At 26.0% G+C, this 19,372-nt stretch overlaps 2 protein-coding genes across 3 annotated transcripts in view; one reads left to right on the top strand and one right to left on the bottom strand.

Annotated features, from left to right (window-relative positions):
• Positions 1–7,992, top strand: part of LOC111633033 (DNA replication factor Cdt1-like) — a 33,664-nt gene extending 25,672 nt beyond the window's left edge. The window contains exons 11-12 of the mRNA XM_023377557.1: positions 3,660–3,748; positions 7,795–7,992. Coding sequence (XP_023233325.1) covers positions 3,660–3,748; positions 7,795–7,955 — 250 coding nt within the window. The 3' untranslated portion in view covers positions 7,956–7,992. The remainder of the gene's footprint in view (positions 1–3,659; positions 3,749–7,794) is intronic.
• A 2,646-nt stretch (positions 7,993–10,638) lies between these two features.
• LOC111633034 (protein FAM69C-like) lies at positions 10,639–18,509 on the bottom strand. 2 transcript variants are annotated; one of them, XM_023377558.1, is made up of 3 exons: positions 18,191–18,509; positions 15,880–16,740; positions 10,639–10,857 (listed from the first exon to the last, which is right to left on the bottom strand). In XM_023377558.1, exons 1-3 carry the CDS (start codon positions 18,374–18,376, stop codon positions 10,687–10,689), a joined length of 1,218 nt encoding a protein of 405 aa, XP_023233326.1. In that variant the 5' UTR covers positions 18,377–18,509; the 3' UTR covers positions 10,639–10,686. The 2 variants fall into 2 exon arrangements, with proteins under 2 accessions (XP_023233326.1, XP_023233327.1); XM_023377559.1 differs by having other exon boundaries at positions 18,290–18,509.
• Positions 18,510–19,372: the final 863 nt, after the last annotated feature.

Here is a 19,372-nt window from a genome sequence, read left to right as displayed (position 1 = left end):
AAAAATTAAATTTCAGATTTTGAATATAATGTCAAGAATACAATTTTAAAATTTTTTTGAGATATTTGAAAATTTTATGATAGAGCCTAATTTTAAAGATATGCTATTCCATTTTTTATTGCAATTTTGTGTTGCTTAGGTAAGATATTAAAATAATTTTATATTATTTGTATTTTGGTATTATCATCAGTATTAAATGTAGATTTATAAGTTACATATAAATTTTTATATATATGAAAATGCAAAGATGTCTTATGAAGGTTGAAATATTAATATAAAATATTAACATACAAAATTGCATTAATTTAACTGTTAGTATATTTATTATATGTTAGCAATTAATTCTAAGAGCTGCCATATCTTCAAACATACAATCAAACCATCATCTTCTCAGTCTACCTCTTCTCCTTCTTTTGGGTTTTCATCTCCATCATTAAGTTTTTCAACATAAATAGAAAAAACTTCTCTGCAAACTGGATTGTTCTATAACAGAAAATACACAACAAAAATTCTCAACATAATCTGAAAGTTTTCTGTCCATATGTCCAAATCCACCATAATATCACCTCTGATTTTTTAGAGAATTTCTCCACTCTCAAGGTCTCAGCATGCTATTCTTGAACCTATCCCTTCTTGTCACTCTGCATGCTCACCTCATCATCATCTGAACTACCTCAGCCTATTCACATTTTTCTTAGTCAAAAGCAGAGTTTCAATACCATACATTAATCAGGTCTTATCACTAACTTATAAACCTCTCTCCTTTCAATCAAAGTGGAATTCTTCTATCACATAGAATGCCTGCCATCCTTCTCCAATCCTGACAGCCAATCTGTATTCTATGTCTGACTTTTTGTTATTTACACCCTGATCTATGAGCAAGCCCAAATTTTTTGTTTCATAAAGTATTTAGTGATTGAACCAATTCTTATAAAATTATTAGTATGGTTAGATTCCATATTAATGATATTTGGTAATAAAGAGAGAAAAACAATAATAGTCAATTTTTGGCATTTAATTATGAATAATAATTAAAAAATTATATCACTGTATTTTAAAACAAATAAAAAAGTTTCTTTATATATAAGAAGCTTTAAATATATACAGTAGAACCTCCATTATCCGGACCTCCATTATCCGGATTTTCGATTATCCGGATTGTTCAAAATAAACAAAAATTTTACGAATTTGCTGATTTGCACTTGGCGAATTACGACACTGTTTATGTACGTGATGGAATGCATAACTTTTTTTGTTTCAACAACGTCTCACCCAGCACAGTGGTCGTAAACTCTTAAATATATTTTACGTAGTAATAAAAATATAACTTGACATACGTATTTATAAATAATTTATATTCAAATTACATCATTTCTATGACCAAGGGCGGCGTAAGGCATGGACGACGTGGGCCACCGCCTATGCCTCGCGGTCCGAAGGGCCTCGCGCCTCGAAGGTTTATGCATTACTTAAAAGCCGAGAACGCGACGAAAAAATTTTAATCGTCATAAAACGATAAATAGTTTGTCAAATTTTTATTCATAAAAATGCAGTTTCAACTGCTTTTTATTTTATAAAATCTGTCTTCTTGAGTCACCAGAGGGCCTTTTAAACAATAGGTAGTTTGTTAGCGTTGGTCAATAGTAGTCCAAATTCAATACGAACGTTTGTTTCTTGAAAATTTGATCACAATATAAATACAGTATTTGCTTTTAATATTACCGATATCTCATCGAAAAGAAAACGGTATTATCATTAAAAGACAAAGTATTTGTTTCGATTATCCGGATTTTTCCTTATCCGGACTACCTTCATCCCCAATTAGTCCGGATAATCGAGGTTCTACTGTAATTATATTTAAAGCTTCTTATATGTAAAGAAACTTTTTTATTTGTTTTAAAATACAGTGGTATAATTTTTTGCTAATGCAATATTATAAAAATTTATCGTAACATCAATAATTCAATTTGTGATAAAAGTTGTTATTTAAAACCATGGTTAATCATGAATTCTTGTAATTTAATTTTTTTAATGTTCTAATATCCAAAATATTCTATTCACAATATTTTGATAATCATATCTAGTATAATAAAAGTGGAAAAAATTATTTTCATTAAATTGCAATTAAACAAATTTAAAAAAAGCTAATTAATATTTAATGCAAAGTGAATATTCTGATTATGAAGATAAACAATTTATATATAAAAAAACACACATTTTCATACATTTCCAGTACTTCTTTATAGTTCTAACAAATGTTATTGGCTTGATTTACAGGCCTTCTTCAGGTTAGAAGCCATTCCAATTAGGAGGAGTTATGCTGTGTTCCAAAATGGAACAATTCAAAGTTTCTTTGAGGTTATTTAAATTTCTTATGTTGTAACTTGAAATTTATAAATTTAAATAAAATTATTTATTGAAAATATAAAAGAACCTATAATAAATATTAAGCACATGGAGGAAATTAATAAATAATTATTGATTTAAGTACATTTAGATAAAAATGTTTGCAAGCTTGCAATATGCTGAGGCTTTCTCTGTTGTTAATGCAAAACTGTTGGCTTGCTGCTTTATAAGTGTCGATGATTTCACTTATTTTTAATTTTTGCATATCAAATATTTTTCTTAATTTTGTATCTTCCAACATGGGGACACCTGAGGCTCACTTGTATATTGGGCTAAGACAGTATTATAATTTCCTTGAAGGATGCCATATTTGTTCTTTTATTCTGGCCTCAATCAATCTGTTAGTTGAGCCTATATAGGTTAGGTATCTGCTGAATGTAGAATCTTCTAGAGGTATATAGTGTACACTCAACAAGCTCTGTTCTTGTTTATTTAATCTTTTCCATCGGTTAATAATCCGAATATTGTTGGGTTTCTTTTAAATGCTATATCTGTTTGTATATCTTTTGCTATACTAGAATAAACTTTGCATAACCTGGAATCAAATTCAACTGTCATATGTCTGCAATCAGGTTTTTGTTGTTCTGCTTCCTTACCTGATTTGTTTTTTAAAATTCTAGCCAGTTCAGTAATTAATACTGTAGCCATATTTTGTTGCTAGCTTTTTAATTTATTTTAATAGATTTAGATTAAATCTATTAAAATAAATCTAAATCTAAGCCAATCAGGCTTCTAACTTGAAGAGGGCCTGTAAATCAAGCTGAAAACATTTGTTAGAGCTATAAAGAAGTGCTGGAAATGTATGAAAATGTGTTTATATATATATATATATATAATTATTTATAAAAATTCCAGCTAATGATAGAAGATTTAGTTTGAAGGTAAACAATAAAGTTATAATTGTTATTGGCAACATATGAAATTAGATAAAAATTTTGTTAAATTGATGTGAGTTCTTGTATCAAAATAAAATAATGCAAAATTAATGACTTATTTTGTTTCTGTAATTTGTTTTTTAATAGTGTTAATGATTTAGATTATTAAAGATTATCTAATTATTAAACTTATTTTAATAAGGTCTAATATCTGTCTGATTAATATAAAAATGTTTCAATGAAGTCAACTTTTGATTTTTCTTTATTTCTTTTGTAGTTCTATTTAATTTTTAAGTATTTTATACACTAGTATCAAAAACTTTTGAATAACAACATCGTTAATGTAGAATTTCAGTGTGTTCCTTAATTATGATATAGTTATTTTATAACTGAACGTAAGGCAGCTATATTAGTAGAAGAAGCTTCAAAGAAACTTTCTGAGAGTTATCATTGCCCAATTTCTTTAGGTAAGCATTGTTTTGTTTAACAGATACCAACTATACTGTTTTTTAAGGTTACCAACTTTATTTTAAAAATGTTTGGTTCATTTTCAGCCATCTTCATTATATTTATATAAGCTGTTCTTAATGGAACTATTTAAATATAATTTGAAAATTAGATAATCTTCTAGAAATGTTATATTTATATTACCAAAATTGTAAATGTTAAACATAAAAATTATTTTTACCATTAAAATAGCTTCAAGAGCTGAATAAATTTTAATTGACAAGAATTTCACTTAAATTTGGATAATGTCTGAACCATTATACAAAATAATTTATATAAATTGCAACAAATTTAGGCATATTGGATTATTATTGAAATTAACTCACAATTTTATTAGAATTATATGAAGTGAGCATTTTTATTCTCAGTATTGAATTAATGCTTAAGGTAAATCAAGAGAAAAAAAACACTTTACTGAAATCACATGAACTCCAAATTGAATTTCAAATGCTACACATCCAAAATGCACAGCATTAAAGGTTTATAAAAAAGTTGATTTCATGATCTTGGTCTTTAGTATAAAATGGTTATAAGAGGCATAACATAAAATTACATGTTATTAACCAACATTGTGTCTTTTTATTTAAAAACCACCAAGTTTTCTAAGAAAAAATGTTCCATAAGTTAAATACTTGTAGAAATCAATGAAATATTATATTAAAAAAAATTATTTAAATTTTTTCTAACACTGATTATTTCTTTATTGTACAGAAAATTGTACAGGTTTCTTAAAATGCTTGTTATTCTCATTCAGATTTAATTTTCTATGATTATCGCTTACAAAAGTATGGACTTAAATCTATGTATTAAAAAAACTAATTGTTTAATATTTTAAAAATAATATGGTTTTAACATTTTCCAAAATTTGATTAAATACAATTTAGTTCCAAGATGTTGAAGACTGAAATTTTTAAATATGTGTAATTTATGTATGAAGTATATTTCTTCAAAATAAATTATTGACTATCATATTGAAATATTGTTAATCTGATTATTTATTAATTTATATCTGAATGATATTTTTAACCATTTAAAAGTTAATTCTGCTTATAAATTATTATGAGTGCACAAATTCACAAAAAAACATTTTAGATCTTAATGCTGAAGAATGCTGAAACAATAACAGAGAAAAATTGTAATATTTTGTGTCCATTGTCTGTAAGAAAGCCATATGTATACACTGATGACCGAAAGTTTTTAGAACACCTGTATTTCAAAAACAAGTGATTGTAAAGTTGATTTTTGGGTTGTGTGTTAATTTATTATTATTATTATAAGTAAGTTGACAGAATTTCAAAGTGAAATGTATTGAAATTTTTTTTAAAATGGGATAAACATCAATCAAGTTGACAAAAGTTTTTAGAACGGTTTTACTTCCCTAAACATACAGAAAACTATTCATACAAAATTAACAATTAATAATTTACTTTACTGCCTTTTTTTCTCTACAACATTTAACAATCTAGGAGGAATTGATTTATAGATTTATAATAATATTTGTATCAAAATTATCAGCACAGTGATAATTTTGATACAAATATTATTATAAATCTCTATAAATCACATTTTAACTCCTCACAAGTATTAAATGTCCATGTTCATATATTTTCTGTTCCATTAAATGCCAAATACTTTCTATAACGTTCAAGTCAGGACTATGAGCTGGCCAATTAATTACAGAAACTTTATTCTTTTCAAAGTAATGCCTAACTATGCCAGCAGTATGGATTGCAGTATTATCTTGTTGCTGAAACTGCTTCCTCTGTGGAAAAGAATTTTCACAAAAAGGTAGAAATGTTTTCAGGTTATTCAGGTATTTCACATCATAATCAAATTTATTGAAGGAAAGTATAATCAATTTTCTCCAACTATTTATAGTACCCAGAATTATTATGAAGCCACCTTCTTGCTGGTGTTTTTTACAATGAGATCCTACCATAATTCCTGCAGTTTCCTCAAAATAAGACTTGGTATTATCTGGACCAGTGTTTCCCAATGTGGGGCAATTTGAAAATGGACTTGTTTGGAGTTTAAGTTAACTGTATAGCTGCTGTATATGTTAGGGGGCATAAGAATTTTAGAAAGGCTTAGATGGGGCATAGCATAAAAAAGGTTGGGAAACACTGATCTAGACCTTCCAAACAAAAATGTTTTTCATCACTAAATATAATTAATTAAACTTGGAATGTTCTCTGACATTTTTTTTGTTGTTGCGAATTCAAGATGTTAATATGTATGGATATCTGTCAATTGCAAGTCTCCTTCATTTTTTCATAAGAAAAGTTGTTGTCAGCCATAAATCAATGAATAGAATGCCAGGAAGTACCTAATTTGAGTTGTTCTTTGATACTTCAACTGTTGACAATATGGTCCCTTGCTACTTTGTTGTGGACATGACACTTAATTCATAATGCGTCTCGCTTCTTTATTGCTTTTGGGTGCCCAATACACTTACATTTGTTCCAACTTTTGTTATGCAATATTGAAAATAGTACACAATTGCTTTTTGACTGTCTGTGCTATCTTTCTTATGGTGAGTTCCTGTAGCAGATAACTGGTGAATCTTTTTATTTATTTCATCTGACAAGATGAACTGACAGTCATATCAGAACAAAAATATTTAATTCCAAGTAAATATATCTAACAATAACAAAAACAAAGAAATTAACATTGAATATAACAGAATAAACAAAAAGTTCCAAGTGTTCTAAAAACTTTTGTCCACTTGATTTTTTAAACAAATTGTGTTCAAATGTAAATTTCTTCTCTCACTTTGAAATTTTGCAAACTTATAATAATAAATTAACATGTAGCCCAAAAAACCAAATTTCTAAAAATAAATTGTTCTTGAGATACAAGTGTTCTAAAAACTTTTGGCCATCAGCAGTGGCATACCATGGCATTTGATGATAGGAAATCTGTGTTTCTGCAAGAAGCCGACTTCCAGGGGCATCAGTGATGGTCTAGGGCAGGGATGGCCAACAGTTTTTGCCTCGGGGCCAAATTGGAAAGAGAACTTTTTTCACGGGCCGAACCAGAGTCTGCCCTAGAAAGATTTTGAGATGGTGTGAGATCTCATTGTGGTGTCACCCCGTAGAGACTAAATTCTACATAGAGAGTACAGATACATTTTTCACATTATCATGCTTTATCAACATTCTACGCTGTACTTAAGAGATTTGTAATGGAGGGTTAACTCTAACCAGACAGCGAGTTGCTGGCCTTTTTTTTTTTTTCTTTCTTTTTTAGGCATTAGAATTTTTCACTGAGCTATTCTGACTTGAGTAGCTAATATTGAAAGATTAATCGCAAGCCACATAAATCCATTACACGGGCTGTATGTTGGCCAATCCTGGTCTAGGGTCAATTCGTATTTGTTTGTTCAATAAGCCAGTAAAAACCGTAGACTTCTCTAAGTATTTTTAATATATTATCTGACATACTTAATAAATAAACAAATTCAATATATTAATAATTACCTCTGTTATTAGATTCAATAGATTCCCTATGGCCTCTAAATGCCAATTCATGCTTTGATAAAAAACATATAACATTGCTGAAATCTGTACATAAAGCAGAAAGTAAAGCTCTAGCAAAGCTTTGTTTTAAAAAATAATAAAGTGATGATTTGATGATCTTTTCAAGTCAGTTTCTTTAAACAAAAGAAACAAAATTTCTTTCTTTTATTATAGATCAAAATAAAGTCATTTTTATATAAGTTTTAATATCAGTAAGTGCTGTTATAAATATTTCTGGTATTCATAGATATTTTGTCTGGAGTAATACCAAAGCCTGGTATTTTAAAATGTTTCTATAGTTTTCTTTTTAGATTTAAACTAAAAATTTTAGTTAAAAATTTAGTTTGTATAATTTTATAAATAATATTTAGACATTATTTTTGAATATGTAATGCTGTTTATATCATAAAAAATTAAGAATTTTTATAAGTGAAAAAGAAATGATATCTGAATAATAATAGTAAATGTACAAATTTTTTTTATTTCAGATGACACAGAAAAACATTTGCAGTTAATGGCTGATTTACTACCTGAATGGATGTCTATAATAACAATTCGTAAAGGTTCTTATATAAAAATTGATAAAAATAAAAATGTCAATGTTGTTATAGAAAAAATTAATAATATGATTAAAAAAGACAATTTTTAAAATAAATATAGATATTCTTGAATATTTTTACTTTGTACAATTTTTATAAATTACTTTTGATATTTTTTAAGCATGAAAATAAATTATTTTCTATATTTTGGTTTTATAATTTGGTAAATAATTTTATTACTACTCAATTTCTTTAAGAATAGAAATGCTGTTTTTCTATATTGAACTTTACAAAATAACTTCAGGATAAGATTCTTTGCCAAATACAGTCAAACTTCTATTTAACAAATTACCACTGGAAAATTTGTTACACAGAAATTCATTAAATGGAAAATGCACCATTAGTGAATAAAAAAAAAAAAAGATATTTTCAACATTCTACAGAAAAATTTGTTATATAGGACTTTTTAATATGGAAATCTGACTACATATAAGATAAAATTTAAGTTTTGCTGTTTTTATCAGGAATGCAAAGAATATAAAACATACTGGCCCAACTTCTTATGGCTTTATACTCCATATATAAAATGTTTATAAATATTCTATGATTTAAAAAAGTTTCTGTAATTTTTGACTTAAATTAAACATCTTTAAACATAAGTTTAATCTGAGAAAGTTACTGTATAACAACTTTAATTTGATTCCATCTGTACCTGGATAATAGTTTAAAATTTTATAGAATTATAGAAGATGACCATTATCATCATTTCTAAAGTTAGATTAAAAAAAGAAGTATACCACTACTATTGAGATTAATAAAAGTACTTTTACAGTTAATGTTTTAATTGAAATGTATAAATTAAATTTTGCTAGATTATTTATAGCTGCTTATTAGTTGTTTATTTATTTTTACTTTTTGTATTTATCAGCAATTATATAAATAAACTAAAAATTTAATTAATTTTTCTGTTGAAAATTGTATCTATATTAATGTGCCTATATATATATAGGTACATTAATATGTATATATATATATTTTTAAAATAATTATATAGATTATTTAACATTGTTGTTTTGAGTCGTTGCAAAACTCATTTTTCATTCAAGGCATTCAAGGTCATATATTTTTATTACATACATTTTTAATTGTCATATTAATTTTAATTATTTTTAAAACTTCTTTTTCACTAGAGGTCAAATATTTTAATATTATTTTATATGTTGTAAATATACTGGTAATCTTTAAAAATTTTATTAGAAAAATGCAAAATTAAACATAATTATATAATTTATGTTTAATTTTCAGCAAATGTACTACTACATCTCACAATAGATTTAAATACATTTTTCTCACAACTGCTACTTTACTGACATTGAATTTTATTTCACCCAACAAATTATCAGAATTCTGTGGTGTAAAAACATGCTAAATTTTTATCTTAATTAATATAGTGTGATGAATGATAAGATTGTCTATTCAAAAATAAATGGACCAATGCTGCCAAGTAAGGCTTCAACAAAATTTATATTTATAAAGAAATTAAAATTGTGTTTTTCTTGGAAAAATTCTGTTGAATGAAGAATTACTTTAAAAGATTGATATTTGTTTTATTTTTGTTTAGTTGAATGCTTCTGCTAATAAAATGAACAAAACATAAGTTTTGTGGCAAGATCCAATGCTGAATGCTGTGTAACAGTTATATCAGAAAGTGTTACCAAATTTTAGTATGAGGTGATATTATTATTAGTTCAAATTTTAAAAATTTAGTTTTTTCAAACATTAAACTATTTGAAATATGTTAAAATAATTCTAGAATTTTAAGCTAATTGCAAATTTATGTTATTACATTTTGATGTGCTTTAACATTCTTTAGGTATCTTGGACATGTAATGTTGTAATATTTTAGAAAAGTGTTGTTCAGATTAATAACCAAAATTATATAAGAAAAGATGCTTTTATGATTTGAAATAACTGCTATCCTCCTGCTAAATATATGTTTATTCTGTAAGCATATATCTGTGAAATCTGAACAGTGTAAGATGCCATTGATGCTTTGATATATTTATTAGTAGTTACACTACATTTACACTAAAAAATTTTAACTCATTTATTGAAACATGGTTATTTTTAAATGGATTTAACTATTAAGCTGTTTACGCTAATTTCAGTGGACTTAGTTAAATCATTTCCTGTTGCATAGCATGATGACCATATCCATTATCAAATCAAATAATAATAAACATTACGTACATTAAACTCAGTTTGTATTTTAATTAATCTACAATGCTACGTAAGTGTATTGACAGAAAATTAATGGATCCATGTCCAGTTCTGTTTTAGACCTCTATCCAATGAGAAAGCTTCACTACGTTACGAGTTTAAACTAATTCTTTTCATACTATGATTGTTAAACTCATTTAACTAGGAAAGTTAAATGAGTTTAACAATCTGTATAGACTTTATATGGTTACACTTCTAAATATTCTACAAGAATGGCAATTACTAGCTTCATTTGTTTTGTGATCTCTTTTGAAGAATGTCTATATTTTATTTTTTAATATCTTTAAAACTAATAACTTCTTTGCTCAATGAAAAAATTCAGTTAAACACCACTTTTTTAGATATTTCTGAAAATACTGTAGTTTAATTATTAAAAACATTCCCAGTTACATTGATAAATTTTTTGAAAAATTAACAATTCAACTTTTGTAACATTCCTTTATTTTATAGTTTAAATTTAAATAATTTAAAAATAAAAAATAATTTACTATTTTATCACAGATTTAAAATTATTTTGATTCAATTCAACACAAAAAATAATAAATTTATATTAGTGATTAGTTAATGTTTATCAAATAATTTATATAATTGATCTAAAACATAGTCCTTTGCATTACCTTCTATACATTTTTCTAATATATCTTGTAATTTTGATGCAATATCAATTGGAGGAGAACTGAGAAGACCAAAACGTTTCATAATGTGACCGGAAAATATATTACGACATATTCTCTGAAAAATTAATATTTAAACATAATTTATTTTAGCAAAAGTCAATGTAAATATAGCAATATGTTATACATTTAGAAATTATGAAAAAAACATATTAAACAACAATTTAACAAGATTAATATAACAATTATTCTCTTGAAATTCCAAGCATGTGAAGAGAGGTTCCCCCTTCTATAATTCAAATGTTAATTAATAAGATGCATTTAAACTCACTAATAATTCAATAAATACTCAATATCATGAAAACTGTTCTATTATCATTTAGTAAAATAATGTAAATATTTGGAAAAGAATAATTATCAGAGATAAAAGTTCTCTTACATGTATTTAAATTATAATATAATTATTTTGTATTCTTATAAAAGTAAAATTACAAGGATTATTTCTGCTTGGCAAAAGTCAAGTACTTACTATTAAAAGATATTTTTGAAATACAGTAGAACTCCACTAAGTCAGACTAACTGGGAATGAGGGTCATTTGAATTTTCAAAAATCCAAATTAGTGCAATTCTTTATGTTGTCAGGAATGAATATGACACATTATTGAGCAGTTGTTTTTGAAAGTGGTACAAATCCATTTATACATACATTGAGATATTTAAGGAATATTTTACATTTGAATCAACTAAAAACTATTGGCAAACATTAAAAAATTCAGGTAATGTTTTTAAAACTAAAAACTTGTTAAATTTTATTATGTAATAATAATTAATAAAATTGTTAAAGAAAATAAATGGTTTTTTTAGCTACAAATGGACTTACACCACTTTCAATAACAACAAATTATGAAAAATAATTTTAAATTTATATTTTAATTGAAGTTGGCTTTTCTGAAATATTATTTTTTACATAAAAAAAGATACAATTAAAATGAGAACATGCATGTAATGAATAATCGACTTTGTTAAGAAATATTTTCAGTTATATAAGAATTTATAAATAAACAACTATGAATAGTAAATTGCTTTGTTAAGATAATGATAAATGTATCCATATTTCAATCTTATTTCTCCTTTACACTTAGTATAATGGAGTATTTATGGTGAATAGAAGGTATGTAAGGCAGTAAACTCATCATATTATTATATTTCTCTTTTATTATAGGTGTTGAAGTTGTGTAGAGTGGTAACAGTAATTTTGCTAAAATTTTTAGGCCTTGTTTTCCAAGTAAAATCAAGAACGTTTAATTGTGCATTTTCTTCCATAGAAAGTTTTATAAAAAATTTTATAAGGTAATCCTTTTTTTTTAAAACCTCATCCAGCATTTCTTCAGCCAATTTATAATTTACCTATCCATATTTTTTTCATGTTTGATATTTATTCTTCTATGGATTTGGTTGAGAGAAAATTTTCTCATTTCATTTCATATAAAAGGAAGTTAGTTTTCTTCTGGCAACTCTTTATTACATTATAATAGTCTTGAGCAGTATATAAATGGTTATAATGGTCTTAAAGATTGTAAAAGAAAACTAAACAGAATGAGGAAATGGACTTCTCATCACTTCATCTGAGCAATAACACTATTATCTTGTTTATGATGATGTCTTCTTAAGACATTAGCTATTGTCTATTATAAAGACTTTTAGGAAAGTCATTTCAATTATTGATTATTACAAGTGGACTTATTCCACTTTCAAGAAAACATTCTTGCAGTATCATTTTACAGTTAAACTTCTTTTAATTAATTTATGAGGATATTGTACACCATTGACGTTATTATAAAAATAAAAAAGAGGACAGACGTGGCTCACTAAAACTATCATTTTAATTAACTCATTTTTTTCCAAAGGTGGTCTTATACCACTTTCAAAAAAACAGCTCAATTATAAATCAGTCTATTTACAAAGTTTTTATTATGACTTGAGCACATACAGTATATTCTGCTTTCAGAGTATACCAAATACAAAACATCACAGTATTGGAACAATTTATTTTACTGTAATAATGATGTTTTGTTTGGAATCCAAAGAAGACAAAATCGCACGATATTCTGTACAAATTATATTAGGTTGATTTGGGAATAATGATATATGGAATGGAATGTGCTTAGTTGAGGAGACTGGACAAAAGAAGGTTGCTAATTTTTGTTTAATTTTTTGGTTTAAGTTAATGTTTTAAAAGTTTGTCCAACTTAGTAGGGTTTACTATATATCTAAAACTTCCAAACATTAGATTTTCAGAAAATAGAGAAAAAAATTCTGAAAATAATTTGTCTGTAATCAGTTACTTCAAATCTAAATATTACTAAAAGTTGCTTATGCATTAATTACTACATATGAGAAAACTATAGTCTTTCCCAGAATAAGAATGGAGCCAATGTTCATTATGAAGAACAACATAACATCGTATATGTTCTATATATGTAATAGACAATTAGATGTTTTTAAACTGTTATAATCTATTTGAAATTTCCAACATTTTTGCAAGAAATTTCAGATTATAAAACAACAAATAAAAATCAATCATCATATGACCTATGTTTGAATTTTCAAATTTTTAGCTAGTTAAGTAGAGTATACACATTCAAGATCAAACAACACATTGGCTCTATTCATATTATGGGAAATACTTGTATAAATGTATACCTTTAACAATAATCTCTTAAATTTTGCAAACATAAGACATTGAAAGTATTATGAAATCTTTTAGGAGTTATATTTACATTCAATCATATGTCCAAAATATTGTCACCCAAATTCTTGAACATACCACTACTACCAAAAATGCATTGTAACTGTTATTTTGATTGACATCCACATTTTTTCACTCATCAGACAGAAGTAAACTAAAATTTACAGCAAATTTTCTAAATAAATAAATGAAACTAACTTTATTTTTATTTCCAAATTTTTAAAAGTGCACTCAGAATTACTGGTAACTAATTGAAAGTGCTTAGTACTTCCTATCTGAGATTATAAAAAAATGATACTATTATTTCATACTCTAATTAATATATAATTTATTTAATAGAAAAGTAAACTTTGACTTAAAATTAGCACATGATTATATTACATATTAAGTAGTAATACTCTAAGATCTGGGAAGAATAAATATATTCATTGTATTTTTAAACTCTGATTAATTTATTATATATTTATACTAAAATCGATAATGAGAATAAAGTTATTTGATTTTAGTATATTGATAGAATATATATTCATTTTCCACAAAATAAACTTCAAAACTTAATCTTAGTTTTGTATCTATGAAATTTGTTTATATATCATCAATAAACAATTTTTTTGTATGAGATAGTTATATAAAATAAAAATAGATAAGGCAGGAAAAATAAAACAAAATAAAACTATAGGGTAAGTCAAAAGTTTGTCGTCCATTTTAAAATTACACTAATATGAGATTTGTAGATAGTGGCAAGCTTGTAACAGGAAACTTTAGTCATTCTTGAAGAATGACTAAAGTTTCCTGGAAAGAAATCTTGGAAGAAGAAATTGCTTAGAAAGATCATGAACAAAAGCAGAAACTTGAGCTGAAGTTAATATATCAACTGAATGTTCACCTAAGAAATCATTTCAAAAACAATCACAAGAATTGAAAGTTCCCAAACAATCCACTTGATTAGCTACTGGATCATATTAAGACTCATTTACTGTATCCATTGGTAGGGTTTCTCTCGATATTTCTCATGGACATGATCTGATTTTCATTCCAAACAGCTTGTGACATTCACAGAGACTTTATTCCATACCAAATTTGGCTGAGATCAGTCAAATTGCTTCAGAGGAGGTTATTTAAATGCAATGACATTTGAGTGTAAAGAAATTAGCTTTTCTCACTTCACACGCTCAGCTCAATTAGATATAAAGCAATTTGGCTAGAAGTAGGCAGTTAGGCTGCATGATAAATTTAATAATTGAAAATAAATTAATTTTTTATTCAAATTTACAATATTCTAAAAGTAAACACTGGCCTGGAGCAGGACTTGAATCTGTAATTCCTGTTTACTGTGCAAATGCAATGCCAGTTACATTGCTTGGACTCCATTCAATCTCTGTTTCCAGAGCTATTAATAAATTAATTAATCTAGATATAACTATACTGGTCACTCACTCATGGTGCCAACTGGGAATAACTTTTGCACCCACAACTCCTCCATGGCTCTTGGCCAACAACTTAAGGTCAGTTCATACTTTGTGTTAATGTCCCTTCTCTATTATTCTCTTCCTATAAGTATCCATACTTCAAAAGAATTAAAAATAAACATACATATGTTTTTATTTTAGTCATAAATTCTTAAGTAACTACATATAATCTTATTTTTTTATTTGAGAAGAGAGATCAGAGAATATTATAACCTCATAAAAAAAAGTAGGGAAGATGATCCCAAAGTGAATTTTTTATTTCAAATAAGTTTTAAATATACTGTATATGTAAAGTTAATATCTATTTGGATTTGATTAATTTAAATACCATATATAGGTGATAAATTACCATTCATCTAAGATATTTCTGTCCTAGTTCTAATCATTTAAATTTTATCAGTCCTACATTTAAAAATGCAAAAGATTGTGTACTACCAACAGAAAGAAAAAAATAGAACTTTTGTCCTGAAATTAAGATCAAGAACACCAAAAAGTTTTTGATATTTACAACTGGTTCCAGTTTTGTTTTCCATTTTCTTGTAAAGGATAGTTAATATAGGTTTGCTACACAAACATATCTGCAATAGTGGTGAAAAACAAGACAACAAATCCAAATTAGAGTATCTAACCAGATTCAAATTCAGATTTCTCAAAGTAACAAACTAGCATCTGCCAGTTGTGCACAATAAATAAAATCTGGACACAATAGATACACTACTTTTCATTTCCAATTTTCAAAATTTTTTAACATACTATTTGTATCTGTCCATGTAAAGGATTCTCAAAATACAGATATCAATTTATTTGTGATTTGAAAACATATCAAAGAGCAAATAATATATGACTAAGTGAAAAGTTTTTCTAGGCAAATATATTTAGCCAACAATTTAAATATTAGAAATAAAAATGATGATGTACTTACTTGAAGATTGTCATCTTGAACAATCAAAGAACACTGCCCAGAAGTAAAATTGCAAGATCCTTTACAATCGATGAATGAACAGTCTTGGTGATTTGAACACTTTTTTGTTATTCTGATATTATCCAAAAGTACAGATTCAAAAAAGACCATATCCACATCTAATAATTTAATTTTATCATTAACATCGCGTCCAAAGTGGCCTATCTTTACATCACATAGATGTATTTTGCCTAATTCAGTTTTCATATGGTCATTGTCTAACATTTTTACATATTCTAATAATAATTTTGCTATTTCTGTTCTTTTGTAGAAATCTTCCTGCCAAGTTGGATATAAAACTAACATAAAGTTTTGAAGAGGTTGGGTATATTCAACAGCGTAAATATAACCACAGCTTCCTATAATTTTAGGAAAAATATTTTGATCTTCTAAACATTTTGAAAATAAATATTCAGTTTGTTGCAACAAATGCCAAATATTATTCATTGCAATATGTTGCATGTCAGTTGAGAGATGAGATATATCTGAAATATTTGCTGTCCATAATTTTGTTAACATATTATCATTATTGATGCATGATGTATTTAAATTTCTGCTGATGGTATCATAAATCATCTTGTAAAATATTTTGACATCCGGATAAACTGCAGAGCCATTTTCATCTGTCCAGTATACTGGATCATATTGATTTTCATCCATCATAGATCCTTTTAATACTAATTTCCTTTCTCCCCACATTGCTTTAAATACAACATCTTTTCCAACATGATGTGGCTGGCAATCTGTAGGTTTTAAAACTTCAGATATACAAAGGTCATGACATAAGTTGCCAAGTGCTTTACCATCTATATAATGTTTACACTGCAAAAGAAGGTTTTGTTTTTAGTTTTCTGTGTACTTTTTTTAGCAAAAAGTAGATAAAATTACCGTAATTAACTTATTTAAATATTTTGCAAAGAAAATCTATCAAAAATTATTTTAATTATACATCTGAATCTTAATTTCTAATCACATTTATAGGAAAAATGAAACAGAATCAAAAAAGACTAAGAATTATAAATTAAAATTTGAAATGGAAACAACAATTTGGCATTAAAATCTTTTTTAAAGAACAAATCATCTTAGTATTGATTTAACTTAAAAAGTCATTTATTTCAAAGACAAGTACTGTACATGACCACTTTTGAATTAAATTGTTTTTATGTTTACTTGCAACAATTATAGAAAACCCTGCATACAGGATACATATCCTGTATTGCAGAAATTGTCTTAAAGGATATTTATATATATATCCTGTAATTATATAATTAATTAATGTTAAGGGATATTGCTACCTTTCCATTCATTATTTTATTTTACTGTGTTACTGATTTATTAAATGAGTTATTTTATAGAATTTTCCAAAGTGATTAAGGAGGTAATTCATACAGATTACAAGATTAAGTATTGTTAATATGTAAAATTTGAAATATTTGTATTAATAATAATTTTATTTTGAAAAAGAAAAACAAAAACAAGGTAAAAACTTCTATGTTGTTGTTGTTATTTTTTTTTAATAGAAAATTACTGTGCTTAAGGTATTATTTATGTAATACAGTAAACAATCTTGCAAAGAATATGTATTTTGAACTAGATCCGATTCCTTAAAAAACTGGATATGACGACTTTTATTAAAGTTTTAGCATGTTTTCTGATTATTTTTCCAAGTTATCTATAGTGATAAATGCATAAATTATAAAGAATTTATTTAATGCAATGGTATAATGATAAATATTCATATATTCAATATGAAATTCTAATAATGTAGCTGTAGAAAATTATTTTATTTATTAGTTATTTCTTATACATTTGATACTACTATTCTGATGTACTATATATTAATGATGATGCACTTAACTAATGTTTAGTTTCTACAAATTGCTGGGTTAAAAGTGTTATTTGAATTATTACCAACAGAATCAACATATGCTATTCCTAACATTGACATTATTACCTTAAATGTAAATATTACAATGAAAAATTTAGAAAAAAACAAGAATATAAAAAAATACTGGTAATATTAACTTAATAATCAGTTAATAACCTTTATAGTAAAAGTATGAATAAAGGAGTTATCTGTTAATAATCAGAAAAATTGAGATGAAACATGAAACTTAATAATAAACTTTTGTTATATTAATGAGTAAAGTAATTTGAAAATTTGTAATAATTGTTTATTGTATTTAAAGTTCTTAGTTGACAAATATTAAACTCTAAAATAAAAAAATATATAGTTGCAGTATTAGTGAATTAAATACTTTCAATTACTTACAATTAAAGAAACTGCCTGTACTACTTCCGAATGTAAACAAGTAAAATAATGTTTATATATAAAAATTATAATTAGTAAAAATATATTTAAAACAAGTACTAGTAAAATTAATATTCGATATCTGGATCGTCTCCGTAAACATATCAATGTAGTAATTAATTGAGAAAAATAACGATTATATTTCATGGTAATTTAAGTAGAATGATTTCTAGCCTTGAAAGATTTATCATCGTTGTTCTACATCGCCCTATTCATCTTTCAATTTCAAAATAATACACACGTGTGAAATAAATCGCCCTCTGTTGTCAAAAAACAGAATTAAATGCCGTGCAACTGGATTCAGGACAAGTTCCGAAAATGTGACGCTAGAGGTCGTGTTTACGTCTCAAGTCCGTGTGTTTTCGTGTTTACGTGAGTGAATAGTCTGAAAATCTCGTCCGTCCGTTGTCTTTCCTTAATCCCGAGAACGGAGTTAGATATATGATATAGAAAGCTTAGGGGCAGGAAGCTCCGATTAACTATTTCAATTCACTTTTCCCGTGAAAGGAGATCGACACTACTCCATTGCTAACAAGAAAAGTATGATGTTTTTTTTATTTTATTTCTCAAAAGACACTGTGGCCAGGATGGCCTTTTACAAGCATCTTACAGTAAGTCAACAAAACCAAAAAAAAAANTTTAAAATAAATATAGATATTCTTGAATATTTTTACTTTGTACAATTTTTATAAATTACTTTTGATATTTTTTAAGCATGAAAATAAATTATTTTCTATATTTTGGTTTTATAATTTGGTAAATAATTTTATTACTACTCAATTTCTTTAAGAATAGAAATGCTGTTTTTCTATATTGAACTTTACAAAATAACTTCAGGATAAGATTCTTTGCCAAATACAGTCAAACTTCTATTTAACAAATTACCACTGGAAAATTTGTTACACAGAAATTCATTAAATGGAAAATGCACCATTAGTGAATAAAAAAAAAAAAAGATATTTTCAACATTCTACAGAAAAATTTGTTATATAGGACTTTTTAATATGGAAATCTGACTACATATAAGATAAAATTTAAGTTTTGCTGTTTTTATCAGGAATGCAAAGAATATAAAACATACTGGCCCAACTTCTTATGGCTTTATACTCCATATATAAAATGTTTATAAATATTCTATGATTT

The sequence above is a fragment of the Centruroides sculpturatus genome, unplaced genomic scaffold, assembly GCF_000671375.1.
Source record: "Centruroides sculpturatus isolate CEXI.00-Female unplaced genomic scaffold, Cexi_2.0 scaffold764, whole genome shotgun sequence".
Taxonomy (NCBI): Eukaryota; Metazoa; Arthropoda; class Arachnida; order Scorpiones; family Buthidae; genus Centruroides; species Centruroides sculpturatus.
This window is presented reverse-complemented; position numbering and strand designations above follow the sequence as displayed.